Consider the following 18,475-nt stretch of genomic DNA (forward strand, 5'->3'; position numbering starts at 1 on the left):
CCTTTACACTGCCCCACTGCCCCAAGGATGGCTATGGTCAATGTTCTGGATTCGTAGTGCAACATATAATTATGTCTCTAATAATCTAGTATGTTTTATTGTTGTTTTTATCTGCATTCTGTAAATATTCCAAATGACCAGTGAGGAAAAGGATGATTATAAGTACGTGAAGTAGATATTTTATCTACCTATTCATGCATTTTCCTCCATCAAGTAAACTGCAGGATAGTCATCATTTTTGTCTGCTGCAGTAAGAGATGTTTCAAATATGGTGACCTCTGAGAGGCTCATGCTTAATTCCTCCATGAAAGAGAAATAAGCTTTGCCACTGAGTACTCCTTCATTAAGACCTCACTTTTGAGAGAAAGGTAGATTAAGCCAAGAGAGTGATTAGCTCAAAGACCCTGAATGGAAACTGTTACTTCAGCCATTAACTAGAATCAGCATCATCTTGCATGGAAGACTTCCACCAAGGAGTTGATAGGCAGCCTGTATGTAGATTAAATGGACATGTCGCAACATTTACAGTATGAACACATTTATGTATATTTGCTGGAGGCTCTGAATATTCAAGCAAAGAACAACTTATTATTTATTTTATTATTTTTCAAATTTCTATCACCACCCATCTCTCCCGAAAAGGGGACTCTGGGCCATTTACAATAAGATCAAAATTAAAACTATTATAGCTATTATAGTTTATAGCTATGGCTATTATAGCTCTCCCCAACAAACAAGATCTTCGCTGCTGGATTTTATATTTTCTACTGTGTATTTATTTTATTTTATAGAGTATTTATATTGTAATTTATGTGCTTTAACTTTGATTGTAAACTGCCCAGAGTCCCCTTTTTGGGGGAGATGGGCGGTGATGGAAATTTGAAATATAAATAAACAAACAAACAAATAAATAAAAGCATATAAATTACAATATAAATAGATCAATAAAAAGATCAAAAAGATATAAAATATATATAACTTCAGCTTCATGGCTGGTTTTCTTACTTTTGTGACTAAGTGGAATTTGCTTGTTCTCCCCTAACAACTCCCTACTGATTACACAGCCTGACTCTTGAACAATAATCCTGAAATAATATGGAAAATTTAGATAGTCTGAAAGCAAGATCCTTGAGCAGTGCTGGTTTGGGATTTGACTAGGCTTCAAGAAAGACACTCTCAATTTCATTCTGCCTCTGGCTCTTTACAGAGATGTGAAAACTATAGTCTGGAAGCCAAATGCAGCCAACCAGCATCTCTTTTACAGCCTGCAGAGCCTTTCAAAGTGAATTGGACTAAAAATGACAGTTCTCCCCTATTTTCCAAGCTCTCCAAGATGGTTTAGAGATGTCATTGGGGCCAAGACAGAGTGGTTGGTAGCTGCATCCAGATGTTTTTCAACCCACATCTCAGGACATGATCCCTCTACTGCTGATGCTGAAGCTGAGAACTTCAGCTGGATCTGGAGGCTTTTATTAAAGTCAGGACTTGATCTACATTCAAATCCCTGTTCAGCCATATAGCTGGAGGGGGGTTAGTTTCTGGCTACCTAGCCTTCAAAGGAGTTATTAATCAGCCTGAGCTCAGTGGAATAATAGCAGGAGACACATTTAATAGATAAATGGATAGATAAATCAGCAAAGAATAAACACCACTTCTGGTGAAATAACTATTAGCAAGGATCTGAATAAGTGATAACTTCCTTTTGTAGGAGAAACCTTCCTGAGAAGAGTATTTCCTCTCTTGGGGAAATGTTTTTATAGTTTACATTATATTCTTTCATTAAAACAGTGACAAAACAGGCCAGGCTCATATTTGGCAATGTGTTCAAAGATTGTGGTTTCTGAAAAGATTCTCACTGATACGGACAGCAAGGGATTGCCAACTTCCATAATTAATGATTAGAATTGGTCATTAAAGATAGCAACACAGCTGTGTGCTTTTAAATATTACAGGAAATTTAGTATTAGAAAGTGCTCATTTACCTAACAACAAATAGCCAGTTTATGTCCTTGTTCTTGTCTTAGTGTAAATATTTTTAAGACAATTCTTGTAAATATTCCAAATGACCAGTGAGGAAAAGGACAATTATAAGTATGTGAAGTAGATAATTCTCCTATTTTTGGAGGCAGACTAAGTCACGCTTTATTCTAATTGAAATCATTGGGATATTAATCATGATTAGGTGCTCCCTTTGACAGCAATGGAACCTAATTTCAAGTAGTGTTAAGAACAAACATTTCTCAGAATGTGTGAATTAAGTAGTGGATCATCTGTTTCCAAAATCCTGCCAGTTTATCAGATAAGGTAGCATACAAGGCCAATTTTCTGTTTTATTTTTCTGGTGATTAAAACAAACAAACAAACCAATAAACAAAACTCACCTACTGAAGACCAGGGAAGGAAGAATTCAGCATGCCAGCTTTAGACTGACTCACCTAATGATCACATCCCATGGCCTTTTGGGAGAACGGACTAGCTTTGAAACCAGTGGATTCAAAGCTAGTCTCTCCTTGTTTCGAGCCCACTGGTGGGAACGCAACCAGTAGCAAAATTAATGCTGGTGGATCTTTCCACAAGCACAACTGGTGCTTTCAGTGAGGACAATAGCCCAGTGCAACGGAACTTCTCTACTAGTAGAAGGGTACTTCCAGTTCATACATAATGCTGCTACTCAGCAGATATGCGGGTTAGTATTTCTTTGTTATTCTGGATTAATTTTAATTTCTTTCAAAAAAAGCAGTGCTGAGAAAGGGACTTATTTCTCTGTGAACTGATGTAGCGTAAGTTCTGATTGCCATAAATCACAGCCTAAAATGCCACATGTAACTCTTGGATGAATCATGGTGAAACAATTACTACCCAGATAAAATAAATATTTTTTTGTATTGATTTGATTTTGCAAAAACAATGGCTAAACTGGACTAAGAAACTGCATACTGTATGGAGTAACTGTGTCATAAAAGATTAAATATTATGAACCCAGCAGTTTTAGATGATGTAAGATGAGTGTGTTTAAATTCCAGTAATCTGGAATATAAACTTGTATTAATCGTTTGGCTTAACTTCATGTTTATTAGGGGGTTCCTCTTTGCTGTAACTGTTCAGAAACCCTTTAGAAAACAAGTCGCTGGCAAATGATCAAGAGAGGAATAAACTAATATTTTAAAGTTGCAAGTATCAGTGTTGCATCTCAACCAGTCTAACATTCACAAAAACCAGACAGGCTTTAGATTAGTTTTTCACAGGTCAAAGTTGATTTGTATTCAGTAAACATGTGGTGAGAGACATGTGACTCCAGGCTTCAGAAGCCAAATGCTTACATAAAGGACTAGATGCAAGGGGCCAAAGAGAAGGAAAAACGTTCAAAAAACATTTGAGTTTAGTTGGTGCCCTTGAGTGGCGATGTCATGAGTACTGATGGCGAGCTGGAAGGGGCCTCTATCCAGGGGGGAAAATGCATGCGTAGTACTGAGGAGTTAAGCGGCCATTCAAAGAGACACAGATCAGACCCGCCTTGACTTTTGGGGTTTATCTGTCTGGGTTTTTCCCACGCTTCTTCAGTTTGTTAGGATTTTCTGTCTAATGGAGCAGTAATAAAACACTAGAGACCTATTCCTTGTCTCAGCGTGGTTCCTGACTGTTAGGACAGGCTATGTATCTTTCTCACTTTAGTGACTTCACAATGTCTGGGAAGTCCTATAATCCAGTACAGTAATAAGGTATTAGTATGCCAAAACAGAGATCTCACTTGGCTGTAGACCACACTGGGTAATTTTGGGCCAGTCACTTTCTTGTAGCTCAGCCTTACTCACATGAAGAGCCAGTTTGGTGTAGTGGATAAGGCACCAGGCTAGAAACCAGGAGACTGTGAGTTCTAGTCCCACCTTAGGCACGAAATCAACTGGGTGACCTTGGGCCAGTCACTCTCACTCAACCCTAGGAAGTAGGCAAGGGCAAATCACTTCTGAAATCTTGCCAAGAAAACTGCAGGGACTTGTCCAGGTGGTCACTGGATGTCAAGACTGACTCAAAGCCCCCCCCCCAAATAATAACATGATGGTTGTAATAAAGATAAAATGAGGTAGGTTGGAAGAAAGATGTAATAAGCAAACAAATAATACTATTTCCAGATTTATTTATTTATTATTAAACAAATTTATCACCGCCCATCTCCCCCCAAGGAGATCATTTCCTGGCCTAGAATAAAGACATTGCTGTGTTCTCTCTCACACCATTCACATCTATTGAAACTAAAGAGATAACTTATGGAACTACAGAATGAAAAATTAGATCTATGAATCAAAGGATATTTCAATTTCTCGCCATAGCCACAGGAATAATGAAGACAGAGTGAATCTAAGGGCCATTATCTGAGTCTCATGGGATAGATTGCCTATGATATATAAAGGACTACTGAGCACAAGCTTCTGTAAGATTGGTAATTACTTCAGAGCACAGCAGTGGCTTCTGCTCTTTGAGGGAAACATCTCTGAAAGCTTTTGATCAATCAAAGCCAGGGCTGCTGACATCAAGATAACAGAATTACGGAAAGGACAAGCAGTTGCCTACAGAAGGTCAACAGCTAGGGCTTAGTGCTCAGACAGAAACGGAAACAGCAGCCCTTCTGTTGCTATGTTGTCCATGTTTTCTCTACCATTTGGAGACTGGCATAAGAATGTAGGAAGGAGGAGGAGGAGGAGGAGGAGGAGGAGGAGGAGGAGGAGGAGGAGGAGGAGGAGGAGGAGGAGGAGGAGGAGGAGGAGGAGGAGGAAAAGAAGAACCTATAGCATTTTTTTCATATGTCCAAAGAGGCTAATAGAGCCAACAGAGCAATACATATTTTAATTTGGTAACCAAGATAGAAGTATAGGTCTTGTCAACAAATTACATGGAAAAAGAAGGGATGCTATGTATTTAGCTTTCACCAGCTACCCAAAGTCAGTGGTTTAAAACCGAAAAAATTAGCGCAGTGCTCCTAAAAATTGGACCATTTATTCACCAGAGATTGAACCCAAAGGATCTGAGATGTCTTTTTCTCAGGCAATAATAATAATAGTATAATAGTATATTATACATATAATAATAGTATTTGTAATCTGCTAATGCCTGGTCAGCTGGACCTCTACTGCCACTTACAATGCGATGTTATTCTTTTGTTTGTTCAGACACATAATTAAGAACGCTCACTGTGCTTTAGTTACCAGATACTCATTATTGGAAACCACATCATTATACTCACAGTTTTGACAGTCAAAGAACATTGGAAAACCAGCATTCTCCTGTTTCTGAATGCATGTTACATCAAGTTACGGAGTATGGCCCAGCTCAGACTATCAGATTTAAACTGTGGCTTAGAAAATGAGCATCAGATCTAAACATGCTACCAGTTTTTATTTATTTTCTATTTCCTTTATTATTATTTTTATAAATAACTCAAGGCAGCAAACATACCAAATACTCCTTCCTCCTCCTATTTTCCCCACAACAGCAACCCTGTGAGGTGAGTTGGGCTGAGAGGGAATGACTGGCCCAAGGTCACCCAGCCGGCTTTCACACCTCAGGGGGACTAGAACTCACAGTCTCCTGGTTTCTAGCCCAGCACCTTAACTTCTAGACCAAACTGGCTCTCCTCCTTTATGTAACTAGAGCAATGTTTCTCAATCTTGGGAACTTTAAGATGCATGGACACTGGCTGGACAATTCTGGGAGTTGAAATCCATTCATCTTAAAGTTCCCAAGTTTGAGAAACACTGCTCTAGAGACTGAGAATTTTTACTTGCCTTCTAACTAAACTTCTCTGTCATGTACAGAATTAGGAAATCAGCCAACCAGGCAATGAGGCAGTTGAAAATGGGAAAGGACTCCAAAGAGATATGCCACATGCTGTGCTACCAATTATATTATCCTTCATCACTTCTGCTTCATTAGAGCATAGAGACATCTGTGAGGCGGGGGGGGGGAGGCAAATGATAACGCTTCTCACCAATGCAATACAGGTTCTGCCCCTATTATATACATGGCATGAGCTCACATTGCAGTGGGTTGGTCCTGTGGATGCCTTTGTGATGGCATCTTGGAGGGCTTTGGTTACTTAGATCACATCTTTAAATTCATGGAACTTGTCAAAAGTGGAAGTAGAAATCGTCACACTCCTCCTTTGTACCCCAACAGGGAAGACAATAGTTCATTGCATCCCTAGCAGAGGATTAATCTGACCAGCAATACTTTTCCTTAATGTACCCCAGCCTGGCTTTACGTCTGCCTGATTTTATTTTTAAAGATTTTTTTCATTAAAAAAATAGATAAATGGAAATCTACTATGCAGCAAGCATATTTTTTCCAAAAATGCCTTTGCCTTGGCATAGGCATTTCTGAATAATTTAAAAAAATGTGGCTTTTGATAACTTAGGGCTTTTCCTGGGAATGTGCTCATCCTCCCCACCCCACCCCACCCCCAAAACAGGTGAGCTGAGGGGGCAGAGAGCACTTTGGGAGGCTACAGGGATGGTGAGGAAAACTACACCATTTTGTCCTTTTTTTTGTTTTGTTTTGGAGGACACCCCTCCCCTCTATAGCCATTTTGGGAGGGAGCCTATAACAGGTTCTCCCAATACACCTATGGGCTAAAAACCCTGGGAACCGCTGTTGGGTATGGTTGTTTAAGGAAGGATTAAACTTCAAGTAGGGCTTGCTTACTATTTTCAAGTTGTGTTGTCCCTGAACAGGAAGTCTCTTTTACCTTACTTTTCTGATCCGAAGTTAGAGCTGTTGCTGGTAATAAAACTAGTGACTGTTCCACAATTCTGTAATTGTGGAGATCGTAAGCGCTTATATAAAGAATAGGCATAATCCAGCAATGTTCCACTGATATAAACTAAGTGGTGCATGTACTTTCAGAGGAACTGATTTGTTATTTTGCTGGATGGTGTCCACTGTATGCATTTAAACAAAACACAAAGCATCACAGTTACTGAATAGTGGGAGTCCTTTATGAGGAAAAATGATTTTCTGTTACCTTATAAAAGCCAACAATCAGATTTTCTTTTCGGCTAACCTTATGACTGCATATGGTTCTGATCAGGGCAGGATAGTTGTGGATAATATTTTTGACCTCATAGGACAATTCTCCCCACCACCACCGCCATTGGGTTAACTCTGGAAACACAGACTCTTCTTGTTAACAAACAAAATAGGGACAGCTTTTTCCTCACTTGAAATAAGGTTTGCTCCTCATTAGCATGAGGATTATTTATCAATTATAAATATTGTTTACCCAACTTTTCCAAGATTCCCTCAGAACGTTATTTTATTGATCCTTAGAAACTGTCCTATTTGCCATGATGTAATTATGTTGAAATTGCTTTTAATTCAACAGTTCTCTCTCTTCACTTCTAGAAATTGAAAACAACTGTTCCCACAGAATCTATGGGGAATATCTCCTGAACATTATTAATGGATTATATCAATTTATATACTAGAATGAGCAACACATCTGTACCATATATTGTATCAGCATATTTAGAGGTGGCAGTGATGAAGCAAATGCAGTATTCAATTTATGGATGACTAACACACATATAAACATATATACGTACATTCACAGAGAGCCAGTTTTGCATAGTAGTTAAAGGTGCTAGACTAGGAGCAGGAAAACCTGAGTTCTAGTCCTCCCTTAGGCAGGAAGCCAGCTGGGTGACTTTGAGCCAGTCATTCTTTCTCTGCCCTAGAAAGAAGGTATTGGCAAACCACTTTCAAAAAAGTTGCCAAAAAATCTGCATGGGGCCTTGTCCATGTAAGCATCAGGAATGAAGAATGACTTGAAGGACCACCAACAACACACACATACACAGAGAGAACAGGGATACTCAAAAGGGCTTAATTTTACACATAGTGGCTGTAATATAAAATGCATACACCCTTGCCTGTGGCTCTTGTTTGTGGTTAAAGATTCTTGTTTTATGATGTTCATGGATTAAAATTTGCTCTATTTACACAGACTTACTAGGTTCCATTCTAAATTGTTCCAGAATTAGCCTATCAGATTGGCAAATATATTTCACTAGTGGGAGTAATACTGGAGAAATGACAGGGATACTAAAATATAGAGCACTGTTTAATCCTGAGATCACTTTTCCAGCATACTGAAGGAATTTCTTTCTTATTCGAAAGATACACAAACTCAAAAACATATTCTCAGCCCTTCTAGAAATCTTTCATCTGAATAGAACCATTTCCCAAGTTCTGCTGTTGAGGACACAATCCACAAATTTACAGGTAGTCCTTGCTTAACGACCACAATCGGGACCAAAATTTCAGTTGCTAAGTGAAGCAGTCATTAAGCAAATCCAACCTCATTTTACAACCTTTTTGTGGTGGTCATTAGGTGAATCACCATGGGCATTAAGCGAACCACTTGGTTGTTAAGTGAATCACATGGTTCCCCATTGATTTCACTTGCCAGAAGCCATCCAGGAAGGTTTAAACTGGTGATCATGTGACCATGTGACGCTGCAACAGTCATAAATGTGAACCAGTTGCCAAGTGCCCAAATTGTGATCGCGTGACCATGGGGATGCTGTGACGGTCATAAGTGTGAGGACCAGCAATAAGTTGGTTTTTAGCACCGTCGTAAGTCCGAACCATCACTAAATGAATGGTTGTTAAGTGAGGACTACTTGTATGGCTTCTCTTTAGCAATCCCTCCTTGTCCAACAGCCAATTCTTATCTGGGATCCATTTGTTTCAATCTGGATTTCCCAATAGATAGCACCCAAATAATAATAGCTTGAATGCTAAAACAAATTAAGAAAGTTAATGATCAGAATATTTTATGTTTTGCCCCACTGACGTACTTAAAAAGCAGGTCAGATTTAGAGTGCTCTCCACTTTTGAGTACACTCACATCTTTGATTCAGGAAGGCCTCTAACTTTTAAGGGAACACTAATCGCTGCCAATAGGACCAAGGAAGAGATAGGAAACATTCTTTCTGTGAACTACATTCAACAGAGAAATCACACTTCATGTTTAGGCCACCTCATAAAGTGCTGTAGCTTTGCAGCCGGTCTGAAGATCTGACTGGAAAGTCCAGCAGGCCCATTGCCCGTTGTCATCTCCTTTTGCCTCTTTTTGATGCTAGAGAACTCTAAAAGAACAGATTTCAGAGGTTTACATCAAATACTGAAACAGATTTCTCTAATGTATTTATTTATTAAATTTATCACCGTGCATCTCCCCCACAAGGAGGGACTCTGGGCGGTTTACAATAAAAACACTTGACTACAAAATAATATAAATACTATACAATAATATAAATAAACAATAGCATATAAATATTAAAATATAATAAAATCCAGATGGTCAAAATTCTCTCTCTGTCCATGAACAAAACAGGGCAGTTCTAAGGAGCTAGCCATCCCCAAGAGGGACTATTCTCTTTCCCACCCCAGGCATGATCGCAAAGCCAGGTTTTTAATTTTTTTTGTGGAAGTCCAGGAGCGAGAGGGCCTGCCCCAACTCCGGGGGGAGAATGTTCCAAAGGGCGGGGGCTACTGCAGAGAAGGCACGCTTCCGTGACCCCGCCAGACGAAACTCTCTAACAGATGGGATCCGTAGCATGTCCTCTCTGCGTGCCCGGGTGGGGCGGGTCAATGTGATGGGGATGAGATGGTCCCTAATACTGGACTTATCTATCCATGGTCAGAATTCTTCAACCTCAGAGAAAGGAACTATGAAAATTTCTCTGACCCTGAGATATCCTTCCAGGAGCCATATGCTTAAATGGAATTCATAAGAGAAGGAATTTCATAGAATCCGTACTTTGACATCTGCCTTTTATCAATTTTAATTGTCCATGTTGTGCAATAACAAAGATTAGATCTGCAAAGCCTTCCAGTAACATACAATAATATTTGTTGTTGTTATTGCCAAGCTTTGGATTCACACAATGGTTTTCTCCCACCATGGGGTGATTTTTTTTTTCCCCTGCAGCCACCCCATGGGGAACTCCACGTGGAAGCTGAGTTGAAAGAAAGTTTCAGCTTGATCCTCACTCCCTGCTATTATTCCACAGGCTGATGGTTAATTAATTAATTGCATGTATTTCTTTACCACCCAGCTCAAATGATTCTCGAAGGTTCGTAAGAAATATAGCTGAAATTCAGGGGAAGCAAAACAGAGCAGATTAACAAGGCATGCTTTTTGAAGGGGCCGTGTCAAACCTTCACTTCTGACGTTCTGGCTGTACGTGCACTTGCTTGTATAGTCCAGACGCCACCCCTCATGCTTAAAGAGGGGATGTCAGAAAGCACACCCGTTTCTTTGCAGAAATATAACCACATTAGAAGGGAAAACCTTAAAAATGTCCAAAAGAGGATGGAAAGTAGGATGTAGCCCTAGTGGACAGGATGGGAGGAAAGACCATTGTGGGGGTGGGGGGAAAGATGGCAAAAATAGAATGGGGTGTTAGAGTCTTGAAACCCTCCATACGGTACTGCAAAATGTTGTTGCAGCTCCCATCTTTATACATCTATATGCATCCATTCCTCACAATCCATATGTGCTGGGCTGGTTTCCTTCCTATTTAAAGAGCAGACAGCAATAGCTCAACATAGCTGATTGGGTTTTATATTACATGCCTTAGGGAGGCAACATCCTATGAACTGATGCTGCCTTCCCCTAAATCAAACTAGTGGTCATTTAACTCAGTGCTCTGAAACCAACTCTCTAGGGTCTCCAGTAAAGAGTCTTCTCAGATTCCACACTTCCTACCTACGTTTAAAACTGGACTGAATCTCACACCATTAATATGTGTATCTGCACACAAATATGTGCACATGCACACACTACCCTTACCTTGCAGTGTCACTGAAAGCTTTTCCCACTGTGCCCTCTGCCTTCCTTTTCAAAATTGTTAACCCCGACCTTCCAGCTTAACACCAGACGAGGAACAAGTAAAACTCTGACATGGATGCATTCATATAAATCAGCACGGTCAGTTAGGTAACCACAAGCAAAAAGGATTTACATAAAATTTGTCTCTACTAATATATATCTACAAAAGCAGATTTAAAATAATATCCATAATTTAGATAAGAAAAGGTACAGCTCTCATCACAATAACTAGGTGACGTGTGTGCCTGCTTTGTCCAGTTCTTAATTGTTGATGGTCAATTTCAGGGCTCCTCACTCTCCCTTTTTCAAGGCCTTTTAATTAGACTTACCTTGCACACTCATTCAGACAGAACACCCCTTCAAAGAGAGGATGCATTTGGTGAAATAGAACACAGCTTCTGTAATGTATACACAGAAGTGGAAATATACATTAGACTTGCTGTTCTGAGACAAGAAATCTGATCACAAGGGAAGAACAACAGAGACAAATGTATATACAACTAGTCCTCATTTAGTGACCAAAATTGGGACCAGCAACTCAGTTGTTAAGCAAAGTGGTCACTATGTGAAACTGTGACTGGGCTTACTTCAGCTTTCTTTTGCTTTACAGACCTGTGAAAGTTGTAAATGCCGGTCTGTAAATGCTGCCACTTGCCAATTAGACCCATGTCCCTCCTGGCTGGTGAATGCAGCCCGGAGGGTGACATGTGGCTGGGTCCAGGTGATGGTGAATACATCCTTGAGGGAGGGGGTGTTCCCAGCAGCCTTTAAAGAAGCGCTGGTGTGCCCATTCCTCAAGAAACCATCCCTGGACCCTACCATCCTGGACAATTTTTGTCCAGTCTCCCACCTCCCCTTTTTGGGGAAGGTGGTGGAGAAAGTGGTGGTTGCAGCTCCAGAGGATCCTGGATGAAATGGATCATCTAGACCCCTTTCAGTCAGGTTTCAGACCTGGCTACGGGATGGAAACGGCATTGGTCGCCCTTATGGATGATCTGTAGTGGGCAGGATGGAGGCAGTGCATCCCTCCTTGCTTTTCTTGACCTCTCAGTGGCTTTCGATACCATCAACCATGGTATCCTTCTGGACCAACTCAGGGAGTTGGGGGCGGGCAGCTTGGTTTTGCACTGGTTCATCTCCTTCCTCCAGGATCAGTCTCAGTCGGTGTTGATAGGGAGCAAGAGGTCCTCCCCGTGGCCCCTACTTTGTGGGGTTCCACAGGACTCGGTTTTCTCTCAGCTCCTTTTCAACATCTACATGAAACCACTGGGAGCGATCATCTGTCACCATGGGATGAGGTATCATCACTACGCTGATGATACTCAAGTATATGTCTCCATCCTGGGTGAAGTAAGTGATGCTGTGACCACCCTCTCCGAGTGTCTGGGGGCTGTGGGGACCTGGATGGGGAACAACAAGCTTTGGCTGAACCCTGGTAAGATGGAGTGGCTGTGGGTTAATGGCTCCTCGGTTTCTAGGAAATTGTCATCTTTAGTTCTGGATGGGGTCGCACTGCCCCAGACAGATCAGGTGCATAACTTGGGGGTCCTCTTGGACTCACAACTCCTGATCGAAGAGCAGGTGGCAGTCATGGCCAGGAGGGCCTTTGCACAACTCTGTGTTGTGCACCAGTTACGCCCTTTCCTGGAATGAGAGGCCCTTCGAACAGCCACTCATGCCATGGTTATCTCCCATATAGACTACGGTAATGTACTCTACATGGGGCTACCCTTGAAGAGTATCCAGAAGCTACAGCTGGTCCAGAATGTAGTTGCATAGGTAATTTTAGGTGCCCAAGGGGTGGCACGTGTAACACCTTTACTGCGCGAGCTGCACTGGGTGCCAGTTTGATTCCGGGTCCAATTCAAGACATTGGTTATGACCTTTAAAGCCCTACATGGCATGGGACCAGGCTACCTGAGGGACTGTCTCATCCCCATCACATTGACCCATCCTACCCGGGCATGCAGAGAGGGCATGCTAAAGATCCCATCTGTTAAAGGGTTCCATCTGGCAGGGTTGCGGAAGCGTGCCTTCAATGCAGTAGCCCCTGCCCTCTGGAACATTCTCCTCCCGGAGTTAAGGCAGGTCCCCTCGCTCCTGGACTGCAGCAAAAAATTAAAAACCTGGCTTTACCATCATGCCTGGGGCGGGAAAGAGAATAGTTCCTCTTGGGGATGGCTAGCTCCTTAGAACTCCCCTGTTTTGCTCACGGACAGAGAGACAATTTTAGCCATCTGGACTCTATTCCATTTTAATATGTTTATATTTTATTGCTTATTGACATTATTGTGTAGTATTTATATTATATTGTGGTTGAATGTTTTTATTGCGAACCGCCCAGAGTCCCTTCTTGTGGGGGAGATGGGCGGTAATAAATTTGATAAATAAATAAATAGATAAAATAAAATTTTAAAAATGCAAGGATTGGTCACAAAGTTACTTTTTCACTTAATACTGACCCAGCTGAATTCTGTATCTCTAGTGAAGTGTATATTAACATGGGCAGCTAGCTTTTTGTAACATCTTGCTTGAGAAAGTGTTCCATAGAACTCCAAAGATTTCATACTTTTTCTGCCATTTTGGTTGGTCCTAATTAATATATTAGAGGAGGCAGTAATCCTTTGGTTTGTCTCCCCCTCTTCCTCCTCCCCCTCTCATTTATAACACAACCGTTATTCTACCAGGATATCAATTTGGCATACATTTTGCCTCATTTGCTTGGCTACCTCTTTTTCGAGAAGGGGGCAGGTTGCTTTGGGACCATCTATCAGACAGTTGCTGTTTGTCCCTGAAAAAAATCTGGGGGAGACCACTGTTGCTGGCAGAATTAAGCACTGAGCAGGCTTGTACCTGAGCATTTTGCAGAGAAACCTGAGAGTGAGACTTAGTCAACAGCAGCCTTGGCACACATTTTCTTCTGTCAAAATCAATTGGATAGACAGGCATTTGGATTGGATCAGAAAGAAAATGAAAGAATATTTAAAAGGCAAAATAAAGCCACTTAATCCTTCCCCTGCCCCCCCACCCCCGCCCTCTGTCTCTCATCTTTCCCATCCTCTTGCTGCCACACACTCTTCACACATCAGAACTTATTTTAGGCAGGCTGATGAATCCCAGATGTCTAAGGAAAGGCAGCAGGAGATACGGTTATTCCATTTGCGGCTTCACACGGCTTCCCTGGCAACCTCTTATGTGAGATCAGCCAAGTGGGAACAGCGTAATCAAGTGGAACCAAAAGAATCTGCTGTTCTGTCGTCGTGTGTGGGTGGAGGAGACAGTCAGGATCAAAAAGAGCTGAGGTGGCCTAGTTTCCTCCCACCTGTCTCGGAGTGAAACTGGCCTACCAGGAATTTGCTTGAAGTGCAAACTGTGCAAGCATCAGGGAGCAATTCTCAAAGCCATTTTTGAACAAGCCAGGTTGCCATTCTATGCCACATAGTTCAAGGCTTTTGAACCTTTCCAAGGAAAAGATGGACTTGGGAGTAGAAGGGAAGAACTTGCCTGAAATTCTGATTCATTCACATAGTGACCTTTTCCCAAGCTTTCAGCCATCTCTTCCACATAAAAATAGATTTACTTTTACTTTACTTCCACAGTAAAATCATTTGAAGTTGAGGCTTCTTCCAGTTTTTAAATGATCCTCATGAAATAATCGGCTTCCCCAAATTCCTTCTCAAAAATGGACTTTTCTGGTGACCTGATTACAATTTGTCTGAAAGCTGACATTACGGTAGCGTTAAAGTGCTTAGTGCTCTGGAGAAGCTGCCCTAAGGATGTGAGTAAACCAGGCCCCCCTCTCAAAATCCCTACTTTAAATCACCTCCAGGACTCTCTCCTGCCCACCCTCCCCCGAAACACATTGTAACGAAACACATTGTAACGTATTGTTTTCCAAACTAACCTGGCAGCCTTCTCTTTCTGGCATTGTGCAGGTTTTTCGTCAACTTCCCATCTGCCAAGCAGTATTTCAGCCAATTCAAGCACATGGAAGATCCACTCGAGATGGAAAGGAGTCTGCAGCTGCGTAAACATGCCAGGAGAGTCATGGGGGCTATTAATACTGTGGTGGAGAACATCTATGACTCCGAAAAGGTTTCCTCTGTGCTAGCTCTGGTGGGCAAAGCTCATGCTGTCAAGCACAAAGTCGACCCAGTCTACTTTAAGGTAAGGGCAAAATCAAGTCCTTGAACACTGATAAGAAAATCCAAAACCAAACAAATAAAGTAGACATAAAACAGTAATACTGACTGGCTAGTAGTCTTCTCTGGAGTGATCAGGTCCTTATTATTTAAGGAGGTGAATAACAGAAACATCTTTTTTTTAAGATGAGTGACTTTAACACATCCAGTGATGTAGTGGATGGGTAACTTTAGGATTGATACAAATTTTACAAGGCAGCTATCAATTAATTACCTATCTAAATCACTTCAAATAAGATATATTCTTCAGAAGGACTATAATGCTCTCTTAAAATCTACACTTACCAGTACTCATTTAAACCTGAAGTGGGAAGAAACCCTCCATAGGTGCTATATTTTGCTCTGGAAAATTGATTATATACTCTGGAAAATAGAATAGGGGCTTGGGCACAAGGTAAAGAAGAGAAGCAATGAAACAAGTATTTTTAAGTTAACATGCCATGTCTGGCTGCATTTGTTATGCATGAATATGACAAATAAGTGTGAACTTGGTACAGGGCATATAAAACACTATTCAAAAACAAAACAATCTGTTTATATTAATAATTTTATTGCAAATAGCATATAGTAATAAATATATCTGGAATAACGCAACGCAATAGAATCATATTTAAATTATATAAGCATAACATTCCCCAAAGAACACACACAGAAAAACATAAATATAGGACTCTACTTTTCAAAGTCAACAGTATACATAACGATAAAATTTAAAAAATAACTATGACAATTTCACTGATACAATCTATTGTGATTTCCAGATTGGTGTTTTATTATCTTGGAATATTTAAATGTTGCAGGATTAGTCTCCATCTAATCCTAATCATGGAATCCATATCTAGTTTTGTTGTGTGGTCATCAGTATTCAGTTTACTTGTAAGATCCACAAACAAACTAAATGTGTATACTAAGGCCCTCTGTTTACAATCATTCCCACTAGGCTTGTTTTAACATGAGGATGTGGGTTGAGTTTGTTTGCAATATCCTAACAGTACATATAAGGGAAGGGCAGAGACAAGCAAATACATAAACATTTTTCCATTATTCATAGGGAGGCAGCAAAATCAGGCTTGAATTAATCTCTTCTATCCTAACACATTTTTCTTAAACTGTGGGTTAAGTGCTATTTGAAAGGTTACTCATCAGGCTGTCATTGTCAGATTGAGAAGATTAGACTGTCTTTCTGTCCTTCTTTAGAGGTCTTTAAACTTACTTGATGGAAAATAATGCAGTTGCATATACCACTCTCTAGACATCATTATTTTGTGTCTTTTTCCAAGATAGATTTCCTCTGTCAATTCTTGTGAGCTAAATCTTTTCTACTAAAAGATCTCAGCCCCATAAGCCCTTATTTGCTCATGTTCTTTGATCTCAGCTATTGAGTTTGTCCTAAATAGAGCACTTGGAGCAACTTCACCTTATTGCAGATCTGTTTGCATTGACTTTGAACTCTAGATCTATCATTGGCCACAGTTCTGGTTAATGACAGATGATGATACCATGATTGTCCTTCAACATGGACACATTTTTAATTTCACCCACTAGTTCTCATAAATACTTATGAAATCTAGATCAAAGAATGCCAAAAACAGAGGGCAGGTGCCCTGCAGAACAAAGAGTGCCAAATGAATTACCCACAAATTTGGATGCATCATAATTTTGATTAGTTGATAGATTATACAGCCTCATCCTTAAACCCGATGCCATACTAGATAATAATTATGAAGAACTGAAATAAACTATTTTTGCACATTATAACTTGGAATCTAGCTGTCCAACACAATATTGTAATAGGCCTTGAATGTGGAAGGGGACCTATCCAAAACATGATTTAATATTTTAAATGATTAAATAGATCAATACTTTTCACTTAAGGCTAATTAATTAATTAATTAATTAAACTAATTAATTAATTAATATTATCACAAGAATTATTTCAGTGTTTTGAATTTGCCTGTATACTTGATAGAGAATCACAATGGGTAATAAGTTATACTGATATAGAATGTAGTGGTAAGAGAGGGGATTCAAATAAACATTTTGTTCTATAACCTCTCAAGAGTCTTCAAAAGCCCCTGTACAAAGCTCTGTATTTTTGACATGTTCAATCACTTCCCCTTGAATAAGGTATATCCATACTTCAAACAGGAAATTGATTTGACTGAAATGGTTCTCCATTTCCACTAAGAATCCTAAAAAAGGTAACTTTATTATGGTATAGATAATATTTTGTTACTGGTTTCTAGAATCATTACAATTCACATACTTTTTGAGGAATTTCAACATTAAAAAGATTTGACATTGATATTCCATGGAGAAATGTGTACCTAATGATCAAAAATACTAAATGTTGGGATCAAACCCTTGTCAACGCAATGTCCTATATGGTGCTTTGGTCCCAAAAAGAACACCTGTACACTGAGCTTGGTGGTTTTCCTGCAGATATTCTGTTACCAGGCTTGCTAACATCACCAGTGCAGTGCTGGTTTTTTATATTTAATAGCCTGTCCTGAAAGTCTTGGCTGGGATATGGTTTCTCCTTTGATGGTTCATTGATTACGGTATTGTTTCTTTTATGTTTATTTGGCACTGTGTTGGCTGCTCTGGGCTGTTTGTTCTTTTCCTTGACTTTTGGTTGTGTCTTTTTAAAAATGGTATGTAAATAGGGTTTGTCTCTATGTGTTTGTTGATGGCTGATTTGCAGAATGCCAACTTTCCAGGAATTCCTAGCATTTTTAGATTTGGCTTGATCTAAAATATCAACAGTTTCCCAGCTGAGAGACTAAAGATTGTAACAGCTCCAAAGCAGAACAGACAGGTAGAAGATTGGCAGAATGCATCCCAGAATATCAGCTGGCAATCAGACACAAAGTACTATGTTGTGACCTGCCCAGCTGATTTAAAAATATATACTTTTATCATGATAAAAAAAAAAAACCTGAAACCAAAAAACATAGCTGGCATGCTACAAAGCATTTTCTTTCCTTTCTAAAATTGTCAGTGGTTATTCTTAGGCAATGGTGGTGGTAGCTAAAGCCCAGATTTTGGTTTGCTTGTTTGTTTTTCTAAAGGGTGCTCCTGACCCAGAAAAAAATTAAAAGGTAAACTGGAAAAACCCTGGAAAAGATGAAACAGTCTTATCCATTTGCAATGAATAATGAATATTTGCAACATAGTTTTAGAATATCAGATCTGCCCACCATAAGTTAAATTATGAATGCTCTCAAATGTTTTATTTTAACCTCTTTTACGCTGTAATTCCATTACCTTTAATCTACAGCTAACTGGTGGGCTACTTGCAGCCTCCCCTGGACAGAAATAGTTTGGTTAGAGTTATTCATGCAGTGGGAATCTTCAGCCAGGATTGCTGTAGTGAACTGTG

At 40.1% G+C, this 18,475-nt stretch overlaps 1 protein-coding gene across 2 annotated transcripts in view; it reads left to right on the top strand.

Moving 5' to 3' along the window:
- The window catches only part of CYGB (cytoglobin), a 72,526-nt gene that overhangs the window by 24,167 nt on the left and 29,884 nt on the right, over positions 1–18,475 (top strand). For both annotated transcript variants that reach the window (XM_063292946.1, XM_063292947.1), the window contains exon 3: positions 14,827–15,058. In XM_063292946.1, coding sequence (XP_063149016.1) covers positions 14,827–15,058 — 232 coding nt within the window. The remainder of the gene's footprint in view (positions 1–14,826; positions 15,059–18,475) is intronic.

This window comes from Candoia aspera, chromosome 2, assembly GCF_035149785.1.
Source record: "Candoia aspera isolate rCanAsp1 chromosome 2, rCanAsp1.hap2, whole genome shotgun sequence".
Taxonomy (NCBI): domain Eukaryota; kingdom Metazoa; phylum Chordata; class Lepidosauria; order Squamata; family Boidae; genus Candoia; species Candoia aspera.